Below are 18,591 nucleotides of genomic sequence, written 5' to 3' on the forward strand. Positions count from 1 at the left end.
TATATATATATATATATATATATATATATATGAAGAGCTATGTGGAAATATGAGAGAGCATGCATACAACCAACTCTGGGAAATTATTCTGGAATTTCAAATTAATATTCTAATCAAATTAATGACTAATATATAAAAGAACTATTTTAAAGGATTATAAAATGAATTTTGATCATTTATAGAGGAAAACAATTCTAATGTAAAAATAATGAATTCTCTATTAACTATGCTTGTCTTTCAGTAAGACAGAACCCATAATTTTATACTTTGAAACATTTTTGGAAAAAAAGTATTTTCTCTATTTTTGCCCCCCAAAACAGGCACTGAAATTAACAATACAGGTAGACCACAGCTCTGAGAAATTATATTTGAAGTTTCATATTTGAATACCAAAGTTTTTTAATCATCCACCATAACTTTCTAACAACGGTCTTTCTTAATGATAAATTTTATCAATCTCCAAAACTCATTTTAAATTACTTAAAAGTAGCAAATTAGATAAAGCAACACACAAATAAATTCCACATTTACAAGTAAAGAAATCACAGGGGCTACAGTTTATAATCAACATAAACTTGAAAGAAATAAAGCAATACCTTTCCTGCCACCCATCATTCACTGCTTAAATTTGTGGTGAAAAAGATTTATCTATAATGACCTTTTGTCTGTTTCTTAACTCTGTGTGTATTGTAATTAGCTAAAGGCATTGAACAAATTAGTTTGTCCTATTTTTAGTCCGGTCCCAGAGATAAATGGCTAATTTATGAAATATTTCACTCTGTGTTATGAGAATTTAGCAAATGAATATGGAACCAAATATAAACACTTTATACCATATGTACAGTTACTTTCATAAGGCATTATCATGTAATTTTTTATTGAAAAAGATTCAATATAGTAAAGTCTTATTTTAAGATATAGTTTCTTTCTCAATCCGAGATGTTTAGTTTATGAAAATATTGTTTTTCTCTATATTCTTTTTGTATATATGCCAACATATACCTGTGCTAGAAATATTTTATGGGAGTTACAATTCTTTATATTTGTATTTTCTATATAAAGGCATATACAACTTTGAGGCAGTGTTTTTGATGGAGAGCAGAATTTGTAAAGAGCTTGTATGTGCTTCCGTGCTCCGAAATTATATGAAATCCACTTCGAGAAGAAACTTATTTGATTAAAAAAAACAAAACGAAAACAAAAACAAAACTGCACCAATGCACAGCCAGAGGCTGACAATTAAAACTAATACATAACCACATGAACATCATATTTATATAGTTAACATTTTTAAGGATGATCAGTGCTAACATATAGTATTATACATTTGGCACTAATGTTTGCCATTGGTCCAGCAATTGGCAAAATTTGTTTCTATGTATAAATTTATTTTTGAACATTAGGTCTGGCTAAGATGTATCTTCACTATTTATAAAAAATATTTAGACAGTAAGCTCACGTTGAATAACTAGGTCTACTGTGTTCTGGAAACTCTTCAGTAGTAATACAGCTTTTTCATGTTCCATATGTACAAAACTATGTCCATTTGCCTGTAAACACACAAATAAAACAGGGCGATCAATGCAAGATATTGTTTGTCACCTCACCATTGTTTCTAATTGTAAGATTCAAGGGAATATTGAGCAACCAAAAGCTATCAGTTTTTAAAATTCACAATAAAATTCTAACTATGGAAACAACTGATTAATTTCACCCAGCTTTGATTCAATTTATTAATTCAACAAATATTTAACAAGCACCTAGTATTTCCTATTTAAGACTGTCCTAGCCACTGTGCTGATCATAGAGATAACCTGGTGAATAACAGATAGATACATTTGAAATATGGTAGTTGTTCTGTGGTTGTTCTTTTGATTTGTTTTGTTTTTGCAGGTACTTAGTTGAGATGTTTTGGAAGTGTCCACAGGACCACTGCCTTCTTGCTATATAATTACTGATAGCTTAATCCCATCATCAAGGTCAAATATTTCACTCATGACACACATGATTGCACACTTATAGTCTTATTAGATCTTATTTTGACTCACTGAAAAGTTCTTAGTTTATACATTTTTTGTTTTTTTACGTTTTTTTTTTTTTAAAAGATTTTATTTATTTATTTGGGAGACAGAGGGAGAGAGGGGGAGAGAGAAAAAGCATGAACAAGGGGAGGGGCAGAGGGAGAAGCAAGCTCCCCACTGAGCAGGGACCCTGATGCAGGACTTGATCCCAGGACCCTGGCATCATGACCTGAGCCAAAGGCAGATGCTTAACCGACTGAGCCACCCAGGCGCCCCTACATTTTTATATTAAAGAGATCATTTTGGGCGCCTGGGTGGCTCAGTCGTTAAGCGTCTGCCTTCGGCTCAGGTCATGATCCCAGAGTCCTGGGATCGAGTCCCACATCGGGCTCCCTGCTCGGCAGGAAGCCTGCTTCTCGCTCTCCCACTCCCCCTGCTTGTGTTCCTGCTCTCGCTATCTCTCTGTCAAAGAAATAAATAAAATCTTAAAAAAAAAAAAAAGAGATCATTTTTACTTCCCCCATTGCTAAATGCAAGTATATTCATTATTTATACCAGTGATTCTCAATGGCATCCAATATACCTAAGAGATCCACCCCTCAGAGGTAAAGCACACTGACATTAGTAACAGTGAAAATGTCTGCCATCTTCTACTTAAGAATCATCAGTCTATGTATTCAAAATCCATTTTAAACATAATTAGCCTAAGGTTACAATTTTGGGATTCAACTGGTTATTGTTTGACATTTCACACGCTTCTCTGTTGTGAGTGCTCTTTTTTTGTACATTAAGTTACAGATTCTCTTGATTGGAATGATTTTTACTATTAATATATAAAGAAGTGGATCCCATAAAACTTCACTGTCATTAAGGCCCAAATAAAATGCAACCTTACTGAGACTTGGTAGGAATAATTCTTGGAAATTTAACGACTAACAATTATGTAACTATTTTCCTCACATCTGGGACTCAGTTGATTTGGAAGAGTCAGTCAAATTGACTACTTGGCAAAGCACAGATAATAGAGCTGGTTAATTGATTGACATTTTCAGTTTTCAATTGACTGATACTAATTTTGGGAACCCATTGCCTTTGTTGTTTTACTTTTTTAATGCTTTCTTAAAATATGGTTAATATTTCAACTAACCACTCAATATCTCACTGTCTTTGGCTTTTTAAAATTTAAAACAGCAGATCGCAGTACTGTATAGTCTTTATAACTTAGATGAAAGTCATCTGACACATATTTTATCACTATATTTTATCATTAATTGGTTGGTTAATGATATGATAAAAAAAAGAAGGTCCTAAAATATTGCATTTCTTAAACCACAGTACATCTAACAAGGAAAATACTAGGACACAGAAATGTGAATCCATGAAAACCCATATAACTAGAAGTATAAATTTGTTTTGAATTGAAGAATATCCTTCTCTCTCCCACCCTCCCTCCTCTCTCTCCTCTCTCTCTCTCTATATATATACATATACATATATATACATATCTCCTTTAATATATATAATAACATTTAATTAATGGAGATGCCTATTAAAGTTGGCATTGGCTGTTTCAGTGGCAGGAAACAGTAGTTGGGTAGAACTTTGGGTTTGTTTCACAGCCCAAATTTCTTGCTTAAGTTGTAGTTAAAACCAGACAATTGGGTTCCATGTGATGTTATTTCTGGTCAGATGTGGGATAGAGAACACAGCATATGGTACATTCTTCTTTTTATTCTCAATCTGTATCTGACATCAGGAAAATAGCAAACTTCGGTGAAATGTATCCTTATTCCACTGTATTTTTGAGAAATATACTAACTACCTAATGTCTTCAATTTGACCAAAAAACATACCTGAACTGTGAATTAAATTTAACTTTATTTATTTATTTCCTTATTTTAAGTAAGCTCGATGCCAGCATGGGGCTGGAACTCACAACCCTGAGATCCAAGAGTTGCATGCTCTACTGACTGAGCCAGCTAGGTGCTCCTAAATTTAACTTTAAAAATGGAGTTCTTGAATGTCCTTAATAATAACTTTGTGAGTGCTCAGATTTCTCTATCAGAAGACTCGAAACCTAGAATTGCAATGAACTCACAACCCACCAAGATTTTTCAGGGAATTGTTTGAAATTTCAGTATCTTAGTGTTTCAGGGAAAAGGAATGCTCTAGGATTTGGAGATCATGAATGGTATATTGTCCACCATTAGACCTCACCATTCCTGGTTTTAGGAATGGCCAGTCTCAAAATAATACCAATTTTAAGAGCATAAGTGGCACAGAACCCAGATAGCAAATTAATCATAGCTGCTAATTTTGAATGATACTTTTATCGAAAGGTCTTCAAAAAAGGGTGTTCATTTCCACCATTTTTTTCTTTCATTTTTTTCAATCAAAAATGTGTGTTATGTATTAACTGTGCCCAAGGCATTGTGCCTGGCACTGGGGATGGGAGCAAGAAAGAGATGAGACAGGGAAGGCTCCCCTCAAAGAGGTGACCATCCAGAAGGGGAAATTAGCCATGGACATAATTAAAAATAATGTAGAAAATGCCTTCCCTATAGTAGGCACTCAACAATTGCTGAATTGAATTAACATCAGAAGAGATAAATAAAGTACTAGGGTAGCTCAGTGGGAGGAAAAGGGAAGAGGGAAAATTTTCAGGGAAGCTGTTTTCTCTGAGGTCAATAACAAGAGTTTCCCCTGTACCCACACCTGGTGAGATTTCCCCCGTACTCACACCTGGCAAGAGTGTGATTAGAGAAGGGCCACAATCCTTGTCTCGCTCAAGCCTGGAGTCTCCTCCAGCCCTAGACATGTGAACAGTTGGCTATTTCAAGTAAACTCTTCAACAATCCATGTAGGGAAAAGAGTTTTAAGATGATCTAGGTATGTAATCATTTTTATGAGAATTTAAAAATAAAAATAACAGTGAACTTAGACCCTAGGCTTTAGCACAGGAACCAACCATAAAAATACGCTAATGTGGGGGGGCTTGATAGGAGGTGGGGTTAGTTTATAGATTCTTTTTTTTAAAACCAAGAGGGATAGCCCAATATGTGAAATATTTAAACAGAAATTTTCTGGAGAGATCAAAGAGGCAGTAAGAGAGTGAGAGAATGAGAGAGTGAGAGCAAGCATATCTAGGCTAATCCTGTTATTTTGTAAGTGAAAGAGATACACCTCAGAGAGGACAAGATACCTGACCGAGGCCACACATCCAGGGCTGAATTATCCCATACCATAATATTCGCTCTTATTATTTCTCTCAATACTTCACTGAAATAATAAGACCCCAATTGCTTCCATTGATCTGAACTGACATTTCAGTGATTATGATAAAATAATGAATATTTTCCCCTTAAAACTATTGCTATATCACCTCCTGACATAATTTGTTCTTTACAGTGCTTGCAAAACCTTAATTCTCATTCAGATTCCTATCAGGATTAACTTAAGTCATTCCAAAAATACTGGTAGAAATAACATTTAGTCCTAAAGTAGAATCTCCAGAAATGCTGAACCTCTCATTCTTATTATAGTGTTAACTCTGGCTTAATTGGGTTCTTGTAGGCATATGTGAGCTTTCTCTCTCAAAAACGGAAAGACTAAGTCAGGCTATCTGCTAGGACAGTGCCAGGAAACTTGAGAGGAAATGGATTAAAAAAGGAGAAAACTTTTAGGGTAGAATCTATAAATTTGTCATTTAACTGAACAAGGGTAGAAGAAACAGACAAGAATCAGATTGTGATACCATTAACGGAAAGGAAGGAATAGCTTAGTTGGGAAGACAATGGGGTTTGAGGCCATGGCAATGCATGCAAGGGAAATGTTGATCATATATTTAGAAACAAGACACTGGGGTTCAGGAAGGAGGTCAGGGTGGCAGCATTAGCGACGGAAGTTAGGTTTTACTGCTGTTTGGTATTCACCACAAGGAATGCTGAGAGATTTATCAGAAAATAAATTTAAAAGGGAGCATTGTGAAAGAAGGGAAATCTAACCAGGGGAGCAAGATGGGGTTGCAGCTTGGGACATGTAGAGCAAAGCTGAAAGATAGTGTTTGCTGTTGCCCTGGGCATCGAGGAAAATCTGTCTGAAGTAAGGGAGGGGAGGTGAAGCAGAGCCTAATCCTTCCTGCAGGAGGATGGCAGAAAACTGGCTCGAGCTCAGTGGCCAAACTGAAGAACAGGGATTCTCACGGGACTGATGTGCGGAGGGGAGAGAACAGGACAGCAGGGCTCCTGGGAGATCCGGGCAGAAGGATAACTGGGAAGAGTCATCAGGAAGGGGATCAAGGTACTGTGCTCACAAAAGTAGCAGGAAATCCAAGAGAATCAAATATTTTCCAGTGGCCCCAGTGAACCCTAGCTTTCTGCAAGAGAGAGGAAAAAAAGCAGGGAAAAGGCATAGCTCCTGAAGTCTGGCCTTGTATCTGGGTCTGTTTCCAACAAAACAGGCTTCAAGATGTTCCGAACCACGGTCCAGGCTCTGATTCAAGGCTAGAAAGATTCCTCATATAAACCAGCTTTTAATATTGCTTTAAGCCATCAGCTTTTAGTTTTCATGCTTTGTAAGCGACAAATGAGAGTTATACAGTTGGAAACTGTATAGCTGATTTCCCAGAAGGAAATAAAGCAGGTTGATAACTTAGATCACTGAGTCAAATAAACACTAGGACTCTACCTGTAATTTTTAGTCCCCAGAAATATTTTGGATCTAAAAACTAGAGCTTTGGGAAACCTCAAGAGGCCTATTTAAAATGCCACAACTAGGGACTGCCTGGTAATGACTTCAAAATACCAGGAGAACTCTGAAAGATCAGAAAGCACATTATCTTAGAAAGTTTATTAAAGATTAAATGGGTTAATGTATGTCAAGTGCTTAGGCCTGGCACACTATAAACCAATCAAATGTTACCTCCTACTATTAATATTACTTCAATATTACTTTCTTGAATTTTCCTTAAGTCACAAGAATAGAAGGACAAAATGTCAGAGGAAGGGACTTTCTTTTTCTTGTTTAGTTAACTCTATTTTTTCTTTTTTTTTTAAAGATGAAAATGTGAAGATTGGAGACAGTGCATGAGATATCCAAACTCATAGAACTAGTGACTAGGTGGGAATTTATGTTACAGTAGTCAACTCAGTAACTTGGCACAATTTGTTTCATTGGATGTTGTGAGGTTGTTAATGAATGTTTTAGGTTCATTAAATGAACTCAATTTTTAATATGAATTGAGCCATTTCTTGACATGGAACATTGATTTAGGCCTGATGCCGGGGGAAACAATGACAGAGGGGTTGGGAGAGGTGTTTGAAGGAGATAGAATCTCAGTTCGAGAGAACCTTCTCCTTCCACTGTTAGGACTCAAGAGCAAAGGGAACTTTATTGTTAAAATGAATTTGGCTATCTGGCTAACATCTTGGACACTTCAGACAGGAAATCAGAAAATTATGTTACTACGTTTGTGTAGGGCTTTTCCAGTTAAAATGCATATGAGAAGAATAGTAATATTTCAGCTAGTAATGTTTTGTGGTTGTCTTATGTGTGTGAATAGAAGAAGAGCTGAGGAAGTAAAGGCCACTACTGGGCAATATTGATTGATTGCAGGGTATAAATCCAATGATGCTTTGAAAAGTAAATGCAGGGACGCCTGGGTGGCTCAGTCAGTTAAGTGTTTGCCTTTGGCTAAGGTCATGATCTCAGGGTCCTGAGATCGAGCCCCACGTCAGGCTTCCTGCTAAGTGGGGAGTCTGCTTCTCCCTCTCCCTTTGCCCCTGCTCGTGTGCTCTCTCTCGCTCACTTTCTCTCTCAAATAAATAAATAAAATCTTTAAAAAATTACAAAAAAAGTAAATGCATATAATCTACCTTTGTGCATTTGATATTTTGAATATACGTGTATTATAAGTACAAAATATGATTTGAAGAATGAAATTTTAAATACATAAAATACATTGTCACAGTTGGTCACATATATGTTTTATATAAACACAGTCTATTATAATAAATGTGTGCACTTTAGAGGAAATAGCAATTTAATGAAAAATGAGATATAAATGAAATGGCTTATTAAATTAAAATGAAGTTAATAAGAAAAAAATTCAGGAAAGAAAAGATATTCTGAAAATTTTATGCTTCAAGAATATATAATTAATGGGTTTCTGGCTTTAGCTGATTTGAAAGTATAAAGGAACATTTTACTGTATAATCTTGATACTGTTTCTAGAAGATATCCTGCCTTTTTAAAATTCCACTTGACATTGGTGCCATAAAATGTTTTTTAATTGTCCCTTTGCATGATTTAGACATGAAAAGATGGAGGGCTAATGAAATTGTATTTACAATTACAACAAAAAGTAGAGCTTTGCAATTATGGTTCATCAATTTACTGTAAAGCCTACTTGGTTTCTGGATTTCATCCTCTTGTTCCTTCCAAGATTTATCTTTGATTTCCTTCTGGTAAATGTTTTGTTAAATGGGTAAATTATGGATGTTTATACTACAGAAATTCTACAGAGGATGCTGTAATTCTCCCAGGAATTTTCTTGTATCCTTATTATTCAAAGTTCTAAATTTAAAAACTAATTGCTAAGAAGGCTTGGCCACAAGGTTGGTGGTATTATCCAATAAGAAGGACAGCATAACTCTTTTAGAATCCAAAAAAGAAATGGGATTAGGGACTTAGGTGTGTGATTTTTGGTTGATTGAAACCAACGCTCAGGGACAAACATTTAAAGGGGCAGTACACATGTATTTTGTACATTAGATATACATTAACATCTTTGAAAGCCTATAGCTCTTGAAATGAGGGAAAACTAAAAAATACAGCAACCATATTAGAGCTACAAGGGCAAGCCTTCATGGTGTTTGATCCCGACAGTCAGACATTATGAGGAACAGTGGGAATCTTCAATAATCATAATTATGTTTCACACTGGCTACCTGGAATTCATTCTCATTTCAGAGTTTTAATCTGATAGAGTACTCTCATTAAATATTGGCATATATTTGGAGCTGAATATACTGCATGGTCAATACTACATTGACTTTATGCCAAGTCATTTGAAAAATTTTCCTTTCTATCAAAAATCTGAACTACAGATTTTAAATTCTTAGAGAGTTCCCATGAAAAATTTACATTGCACTTTTTAAATGTGAGAAAGTTTGAAGTCTTAATGGCTTTTACTGCAGTATTAAAAAAATCTTCATAGAATTAAACACAGAGAAGAATTTCTCTTCTATCTTAAGTGCACACACGTATTGCAGCTTGAATGTTTCATGAATTCTGGCTCAAAAAAGACATGGCAAGCTAGAATAGACTCAACTACAGACTTTGTCAATTATTTGTTTAAAAATTTGGGCATGGAACTGGTAATAAGTAGTAATCCTGAAGACATTTACTTATTTATCTGCTCTGATTTTAGGATGCCTGTTTTCTTCTTATCAAGTATGTTGAATGAACATCTCTAACAAATGAATTCCCTACCTTGGTTTGCAAAGCAATTCCCTGACAAGCTATATTTTATTTCTTTTAAGAGAAATAGAAACTGCAAAATGAACAGAACTGCAAAATCAATCTCTCATTTTCAGGAGAGATTGGTCTCTGCTGACTAGAAAACTTGCTCTTAAAAGAAGACAGACTGGAAGTTGATTTTATCAAATGCTGAAAGTCACCTTCTTTCCTCTCTTCCTCTTTCATTTTCTGCTCAGGTAATTTTGGGCATGTCTACTTCCTGGGCTAGGTTATGTAAGGCCATTCTTTATTACATTGTTCACATTGCTTGGCACAATACTTCCTACACAGTGGGTATTTAATACATGTTTTTCAAACATATAAATAGAAAATGTGATGAATATGATGCTATCAGTAAAATTTGTTCCAGTAAAATCAGTATTGTATAATGGAAGAAACTCAAATAAGTCATTTAGCCTCTGTCAACAGTAGATAACTTGTGTGGTATAAATGAGACTCTGCTTAATTGTTACTTTTATTTCAGCCAAATTATGGAAGTTAGAGCCAGTCTAATGAACTTAACTTGTTTTTATTGGTTTTCCTGTTTTCTTTATTCTGTATAGTATTAAAGTTTTGATTTGCAATATGTATTTACTCAATCTTTTATTAGTTCACTGTACTGAATTTCATAAATTGAATAAGATATGTGGTGACACTCTGGTGTACAAAACCATACACATTTTAAAAAATTATTTTTTGTTGTCTTCTAATCAAATTGTATTAAAAATCTTATTCTTCAGTAATTTCTCTGAACATTAAGAATTATGTGATTACTGACCCCTTCCCCCCACCTTTCCCCCAACCTCTCTGATGTTTTTGATTGATTTTCTTTTTTTTATCTTTTTTTTTTTTTTAGGATTTTATTTGTTTATTCATGAGAGACAGAGAGAGAGAGAGAGAGAGGCAGAGGGAGAAGCAGGCTCCCAAGGAGCAGAGAGCCTGATGCAGGACTCGATCCCAGGGCCCTGGGATCAAGACCTGAGCCGAAGGCAGACACTTAACCATCTGAGCCACCCAGGCGCCCTGTTTTTGATTTTCAACCACCAAATAAGATCAACTAAAAAAAAAAGCATTAACTCATTTGACCTTGTTGGGAAATGCTTTAGTGAAATTTCCAAATAGCTTAAGTTTATTTTTTTAAGAGTCCCATACTTCATTGTAACCATAACAAAAATTTCTCACTCTACTTTTTGTATCCTTTTTGGGAGAAATTTTTAAAAATTCAGAGACATGAATATACTCTAACCCATTCCAAATGACTCATGATGATAATTATGAACATGAACACTGTGGGATAAAGCTGTGGGCCCATTTAGATGCTTCTATAAGAAACATTTCCCAAAGTGTGTTCTGTGGAGGTAGTTAATTGATGTTGTTAGTAAAGAGGGCTGGCTGTATGGTTAAAAATGTTGGGACATATAAGTTTGTAAGATTTCTCAGGTTCTGAAATGCTTAATACATTGTGAAATCCTGAAACAAAGGACAGACTCTGAGGTGGCTCCGAAACTTCTTCGACTAAGGAATTCCTTTCCAAAAAGATATCGTAAGGGATGCCATTGGGAAACACTCTATCTTCTATACTGAATAACTACTGTACTCTTTGAATTTTGTTTCTATCTTTTAAAGGAAGTTTCTCTCTCTTCTTGGACAATGAAACTGTCAGTTCTGACCTCTTGCTTCTGGCAATGTGCCTGGATCTGAGGCTTTCCTCTTGGTGGTCTGGAAAGCTAGGTAAAAGATTCCAAGTATGAAATAAAATCTTTCTTAAGAGTAAAGGCATGAAATTTAGTGCATGGACTTTGTGACATTAATTATGGCTTCTCAGAAGCACTTTGCTTTGTGGTTGTTGAACAAATAAGCTTTAGCTAGGTAAGATAATACTGTTAGCAGCTAACCACACCTACTGGTCATTCAAAGAAGCATAAAACTTCCATTCAGACAAGGAAGGCTTGATCCAGTGGTCAAATACAGATATAGCACTATCTGTATACAGTAGATTCAGGCAGCTGTGGGTATTTCATATAGACTTTGGGGGAAATCTAAACTTTCTTCTCACATTCTGAGCCTTGAAAGCTGTATCTTAGTACCTCCTCCGCACCTTCATCCCCATGCCAAGCCCCCTGCAGGTTTCAGTTCTCCAACTCAGGGCAAAACCTTAAAATCCTAGGGTTTTCTTTTTTTATGCCTGTGATCTCCCTCTCCAGTATTCTCTCCTTGAACTCCACACTCACTCATTCTGACAGGAGTTTCTCCCCTCTGCTCCTGACCACTGCTGTCAGGCTAGCCCATAGCTAGTCCTCCTACTACTCATCTTCCTTTCTCCTCTCTGGTAAGCCTGGAGTAACTCCTCTTCCATCAAGAGTAAGCTCTCTTGTCCTGATAAGGGACTCTGAGCCAAACAACCTACCAAAAGCTGACTAAAATTTCATAGACTTATTCATTCAGAGTGGGTTCTTGATTTGTCTATATGAGTTGTAGAACCAAGATTTTTTAAGACTAGAAAAAAAGGGGAAATATCTGATTTGTTTGAATTATCATATCTTTTGATTATTCAATTTGGTATCTTAGAGATAGGGTCATCGACCAGGAATATATTCTGGAAAACACTTAAAATTATGGTACACTAGAAGAGACTATGAAATAATCTTCAAATAGGTTTCATATTAGTATGCCTTTATGAGAAAACTCTGTTTTGATAACTGGTAAAACCTGCATGTCATTAACAAGTATCTATATATCATTTATTTTCTCTTCTCCTGCCAAAGTTAGGCTCCTGTCTGGGGAATGCGGTGGACAGGTACATGAAGAGGATAGGGTTTGACTACAGTGATAGAATAGAATATTATACTTATAAATATAATATGTAATATAATGTGTAATATACAAATGAGCGTTAGGCTATAACTGTGAACCATGTTATCAAGTACGATATATTCTTTTTTTTCCAGTCTATTCATCTTTTCAACAGAGTAACTATAATTAATAGATTTTCTATATTTTAATATATTTTGAATTTAAAATGTATAATAAATTAGATTGAATATTTTAATGGGAAAGAACATTAGAAAAAAGAAACTATGATGTTAAACCAACGAAATTACCACTTCAAAAATGGTCAAATATTGGCAAATTCACATGGTTCACTCTAATAACATTTTTTTATGATGCATGTGCTTACACTTGTTCTCTCTGCCCTGTTAGATTTGACTTTGTGGAGGAGGGTGAAGCTGGGTGGGATCAGTTCTCCCAGCCTGGCGGCTAGCTCCTTTTCCACAGGGTCTTAAAGCAACATGATTCACTAAATACAGTAGGTCATTTGAATATGTTCATTAATTATAGTGTATTTATTCTGGGAAAATGAACAGTAAAATGACAGAAACATCATGTGAATATGTTTTAATTAAGATTATCTCTTAATGCACACCTTTTTATGGAATTCCAATAACATATTCATGATCCCATGACAGAGTAAGAAGAGAGTAGTGGGTAAAAAGAGTTACAGACAAAGAAAGAGAAAGCTCTTCTACAATAAATTTGGGGCTTGGGGGAGATTTGGGAAACGTGTATCTTTTTTGCTATTTAGTGTCTCTTTTGCTATTTGCTGTTAACTGCCATCACTTAGGGGGCTCATACGTTGTTTTTGTTGTTGTTGTTTATTTCTTTGTTCCTTTTACCTTGATTTTCTAAGCTGTTACATTGTCATCAAAGCTTGTAAACAAATTTGCTCCTGTGAGGACATATTTTAAGGATCTTCTAAATGAGAGATAACTCATTTTTTCCAGTGTTCTTTAAATGAAGAGCTGATAGTGTTATAGACAAAAATATAATTTGCCCTCTTAGCATCTGATGCTGGCAATGATTTCAGTTTAGAATTAGCCGTTCTTATCTCTTTCAGAAAGTGTAATTGGCCACTTGTGCTTTTTAACTCATAGGAGTGAAACTGTAAATATAGTAATTTATTTGATTCCAGTCTATGTGCATTTTTCTTTTGCTGAAAATGGACTTTGATTTTATTGTACTAGATACAAATGAGTTCTAGAGCAAAAATAGAACGTTACATCTTTCATAGTCATTTGTGGAGCGAAGAGCCTACCCAGGTTGCAGCTCTTCTGCAGACTCTCGGCTTTTAACAGATTGTGTTTATAATTCCTTCCTACTTCTTGCATTAGGAATTGATTCCTTGGTGCACTTTGCTGTTGTTGTATACCTCTGAGGGACTAGAAATACTCAACCCTCATGTCCTCACATATAATCCTTGTAGAACCACACAGTCAGAAAAGAGTATTCTAACCCTGCAACTAGACACTAACTGAATTCTCATTTCCCTTCTGCAGGATATCTATATTCATCTATACTGATTATCTATCTATCTGTCTATCATCTATCTATCTATCTATCTATCATCATCTATCTACCATCTACCACCTGTCTATAGATATATGAATACATAACATTTTAACATATAACAAACATATATATATAAATACACACACACATATCTTCTGAATCCAGAGAGAAAAGTCTTTCTTTTGCTACCTCTGTCATGGATGAAGGCCACACCCAACCTTGTCTCAAGATATGGAAGGCTTCTCTAACCGGCATAGCATTCAAATAGATCAGAGATCTGAGATTAACTGGCTGCATTGTTTTTCAGACTCAGAGATTCAAAATAATTTCTTTGAAATTGAGTAGAGGAAAAAGCTAGCCATTTCCTTTGCTAAACAGCAGCATTTACCAAGTGTTAAGGAATTACATTGTGAGTTTATTCTTGACCGTTTTTCATGGAAATTTATAAAATTATTGAACAGTTGAATTTTTAAGCTGAGGGGACCTCAGATATAATATAAACCACAGTTCATTTTACACATAATAATTGTGAGTCCCATAGACATGATATAAAATGCTTAAGATCAAAGGGCCAGTTAGGAGATAAAAAACACATAGAACTTCCATAGCAAAATGGTAAAAATAAATTTAGATTATTTTATGGGTCTTTTTTGTCTCAAGATTTTAACTCTAAAGATCAACTGCTGGCTTGGTCTCCTGCTTGCACAGAATGGACTCAAATCTGTTGGATGCTATTTCTACTGTGACATTGCTATGGGTTCGAGCAACCCATAGTCTTCAGAGAATTAACATTTTTGAAAACTTGAGTTTTCATGAGCTTGCTAGTTTAAAATATTTCTGAGAATAAAATATTAAGGCTATATATACATATAATACATATAAATATATGTATATATGGTTATAGAGGGTTTCTACTTCTCTAGAACTTTTTGAAAGTGTTCAGTAAATAAAAGATAGACAATTTCCTCAGAGATGAGTTGTGTGGGGTCCTTGCATTGTTGTAACTGTTTGCAGAGCTAGTCTAACTAGAAGGTTCCTTTCCCACATGTCCTCTCTTTTCAGTGTCCTTATATCTTCAATATATTATGTGGAACCATTTCATAATTGCTCCAAATGGTTAAATATCTGTAATTTCAGATAGTTCCAGCTAGCTATATAGTGGGGAATTTCAGGGTCATAAGTCAAAATACTGAATCTTAAACAAATCGATGATGCTTAAGGGCCTTTATCTGGGATGTAGGAAATGATTAAGCAGAAGTGGATTCAGAGAGAAGAACAAAGAATGCAAAATGGTTATACCAAGCATTTACTTAACTGTGTACTGGAGTGACCCTTTTCTGTTACACAGAGCTTTAAGTTAGGGAAAAAGCCTTTCCATCAGACAGTACATTTTAATAAGTCACCTTATATATAGTTAAACTTCTGTTCAAGTATCTGAGATGGGGGAGTAGGGAGATATAACCATGCATTTCACAGTAGTCAAACAGTATAGCTTACTATTGAGAAATTAAATATGGACCAGTCCCTTCTTCCTCATTTAAAGTCACACAGATACCCTATTTCAGTACTCCATTACTCTTACTTATACCTGATAGCTATGCATAGATTCTTATATGTTTCAATTTTTCTTATATTACCAATTCATACTGGTAATATATTCATATAAACAAAAATATGCAGAACATCTACCATGTGCCAAATACTGGAATAAATAGGATTATATCAGATTGAATTTGTTTCTGACTTGCCTCTTAACCCCCACCCCAATAAAGACAAATAAGAAATGTGAAAAGGGCTTATTGCCAATCATTTAATTCAAGTCACTCAATAGCATGGTTACATATCTGTTTTAGTGTGGCATTTGAAAGCAGTGCTTTTTATCTCTCTTACCTGAAGGATCTTATCACCAGGCTGCAGCAGGTTGGATGCTGGTCCATCAGGCTGAACCCTAGTAACAAAGATACCCTATAAGTCAGAAGTAACAGAGGTTAGGATTGTATTATCAAGAACTAGGCCTAGTTAAAAAATTTTCATTCACATAGAAAACAATGAAAACAGATTAAAAACAGTTTACACATGTAAGCGTCAAAGATTATTATAGTATTTTTTAAGCAAAGCACCACTCTTCAAGTCAAGTTTAAGAAAAGCAACATCTTTACTTGCATAACAAAAGCTGATCTTGTTTTTAAAGTGCACTTATGATTTATAAATTAATTTCATGGCATAGTCTTAATTTCTTTCTTAAATAATTTGAAATATGGTACTAAACCATCTTTTATATAATTCAGAAATCATCCTAAGTTATTCTTCATTGAAAATGTCTTCTATTTGACAGGTTGTAAATTCAGTGTACACTTTTAAAACCGTATCAGAATTACATATAGATACTGGTTTATTTCAATCAGTATTACTTTGTATATTACTGGAAATTTTAATATAAAACATACATGAACAAATTAAACATAAGAAAATTCCAATATGCATTTTAAACATAAAGTTTCTGCCAACATAGTTACAAGTCCTGAAACTGATTAATTTATTTTATAAAAAAGTCAAATTAATTTTGTTGATCATGTATATAAAGCAAGCATTTATTGAATGTCTACCATATGCTGGGACTCGATTACTAGTGTTATAGAGATATAGAGAATATAATTTTTGGCTTCAGTGAGCTCATAATATAGTAGAAGAAAAGTCAAGAAACCAACAATTATAAAAAATTAAAAATATAAATAATTTACATAACAATATGTATTAAATAATAAAGATGATATCTCAATACAGTTGACATTATTTTTTTTAGTTCCTAAGAAGTATTAATCGAACAGAAGATAATATTGGAATGTCATTGCCTGTTATTTAGGAAATCATCTTATTTGTTGATTTGTAAACTTAACGCCTCTCACTTAAACCCATTAACTTTATGTATGTGTGTGTGAATGGTTTAACAAGAAGGCCCTAGTTGAAATACTTCTATGTGTGTTTTCATTTAGCATTTCAGATCTTTATGAAAGTTATTAATTTAAAGCTGTCGGATGATTTTTATCTTTCTGATTTTAATCTGTTTTTCTTCCCATTTAAAAACGAAACTGTGGACAGCCATCAAAATCCTTAGAAAACTGCATAACTTTTAACCAGTAATGCAACTTCTAGAACTTACCTTAAGGACGTAACTAGACAAGTCGCAACATTCATATGATGAACTAATATGTTCATCATAGTATTATTTGTAATAATAAAAGTTACAAACCATACCTAAAAGTCTAATAACAGAGAATTGATTAACTAAATTACAGTAAATTCACACAATAGTACAATATGTGATCATTAAAGTCCTAGGTGGGAGTTACAGAAATATCCTAGTCCTTAGTGAAACAAGCAGGTTATAAAACATTATACTCTATGATACTATTATTATGCTATGATACTATTTTTGCTGAAATATATTTATATGCATATTTGTGTGGGGAAAATATCTAGAAGGATATATTCCTAAACATTAATCGTGGTTATACTGGGGAATGAGACTTCATATGTATATATATATATACACATATATGTATACATATATATATATTTCCTTTTTGCTTTATGTCTTTTCTAATTTTTCTACAATAATTATGTACTACTTATAACATCAAGAAAATAATAATAAAAACTTTAAAAAAATTTTAGTTTAACAGTGTCACTATTCAGAGTGATGCTCAGCTAGTTACTTTTGTCTATTCAGTTGTACAAATGGCCAATTCAAAAGGAATAAGAAAACAGGTTGTTTGAAAAGGACAGTAACAGAAGGCACGATGGTGAATCCACCAGACCAGGGAATGGCACTGGTTGTGAAAACAAATATAATCCCCACGGCCCTTTACACACCGGGCACATAACATTCATGCCATCAGTCCAGGAAACTGTATATGCTTGGTCCTTCTGTTAGTCCCCCTCTTTGCTATCCAGGTCTCTGTACAACAGGCAGAATGCCCTTGCCCAAAATAAGCCACTACATCTCTGGGTGCTGGAGGTGAAGTTGTTCTCTTTATCCCAGCAGTCAACGTTGGGCTACCTAGTTAATTTTGATTGCCTTTCTTCAGCTTATTCTATGGGAACCATTTTAATAATGTTTGCATGAATCCAGACCATAGGAGCTAAATTACCACCATTGTATCTGCAATGCTGGAAGGAACTTGTAATGCTCCACAACCTGACTGCTGACAGAATACAAGTGTAATGTACGTGGCAGGTTTAATTTCATCCATCACAAAGCTCTGTGGGATTCAACCGCTGTTTTGAAGACTTGCTGTGTTGTTGTTGTTGGTTTTTTTAGAGATTTATTTATTCTAGAGAGAGTGGGAGCAAGCCTGGGGAGGGGGGAGGGAGAGAGAGAGAGAATCTGAAGCAGACTCCCTGCTGAGCGTAGAGCCTGACGTGGGGCTGGATCCCACGACCCTGAGATCATGACCTGAGCCGAAATCAAGACTTGGATGCTTAACCGACTGAGCCACCCAGGCACCCACTGAAGATCTGCTTTGAAGTTTACTCTTATAGTGGCCTGAGTCTTCCAAAGCATTTATTGCTGCTTTCTAAAGCTTTAATATTTCTTTTCAATCAATACATTTCCTCAACTAAGAAACTGCTACTGCCCACTGGTATAGTTGGGTTTTTATATATATATATATATATATATATATATATATATATATATATATAT

General features: G+C 34.7%; 1 protein-coding gene across 1 annotated transcript in view; it reads right to left on the reverse strand.

The window, feature by feature from the left end:
• Positions 1-401: 401 nt before the first annotated feature.
• LRRC7 (leucine rich repeat containing 7) overlaps positions 402-18,591 on the reverse strand; it is a 646,929-nt gene continuing 628,739 nt past the window's right edge. The window contains exons 27-28 of the mRNA XM_035018295.1: positions 15,777-15,851; positions 402-1,550 (exon numbers count right to left, since the gene is read on the reverse strand). Coding sequence (XP_034874186.1) covers positions 1,443-1,550; positions 15,777-15,851 — 183 coding nt within the window. The 3' untranslated portion in view covers positions 402-1,442. The remainder of the gene's footprint in view (positions 1,551-15,776; positions 15,852-18,591) is intronic.

This window comes from Mirounga leonina, unplaced genomic scaffold (assembly GCF_011800145.1).
Source record: "Mirounga leonina isolate KUSES-001 unplaced genomic scaffold, KU_Mleo_1.0 Mir_173, whole genome shotgun sequence".
Taxonomy (NCBI): domain Eukaryota; kingdom Metazoa; phylum Chordata; class Mammalia; order Carnivora; family Phocidae; genus Mirounga; species Mirounga leonina.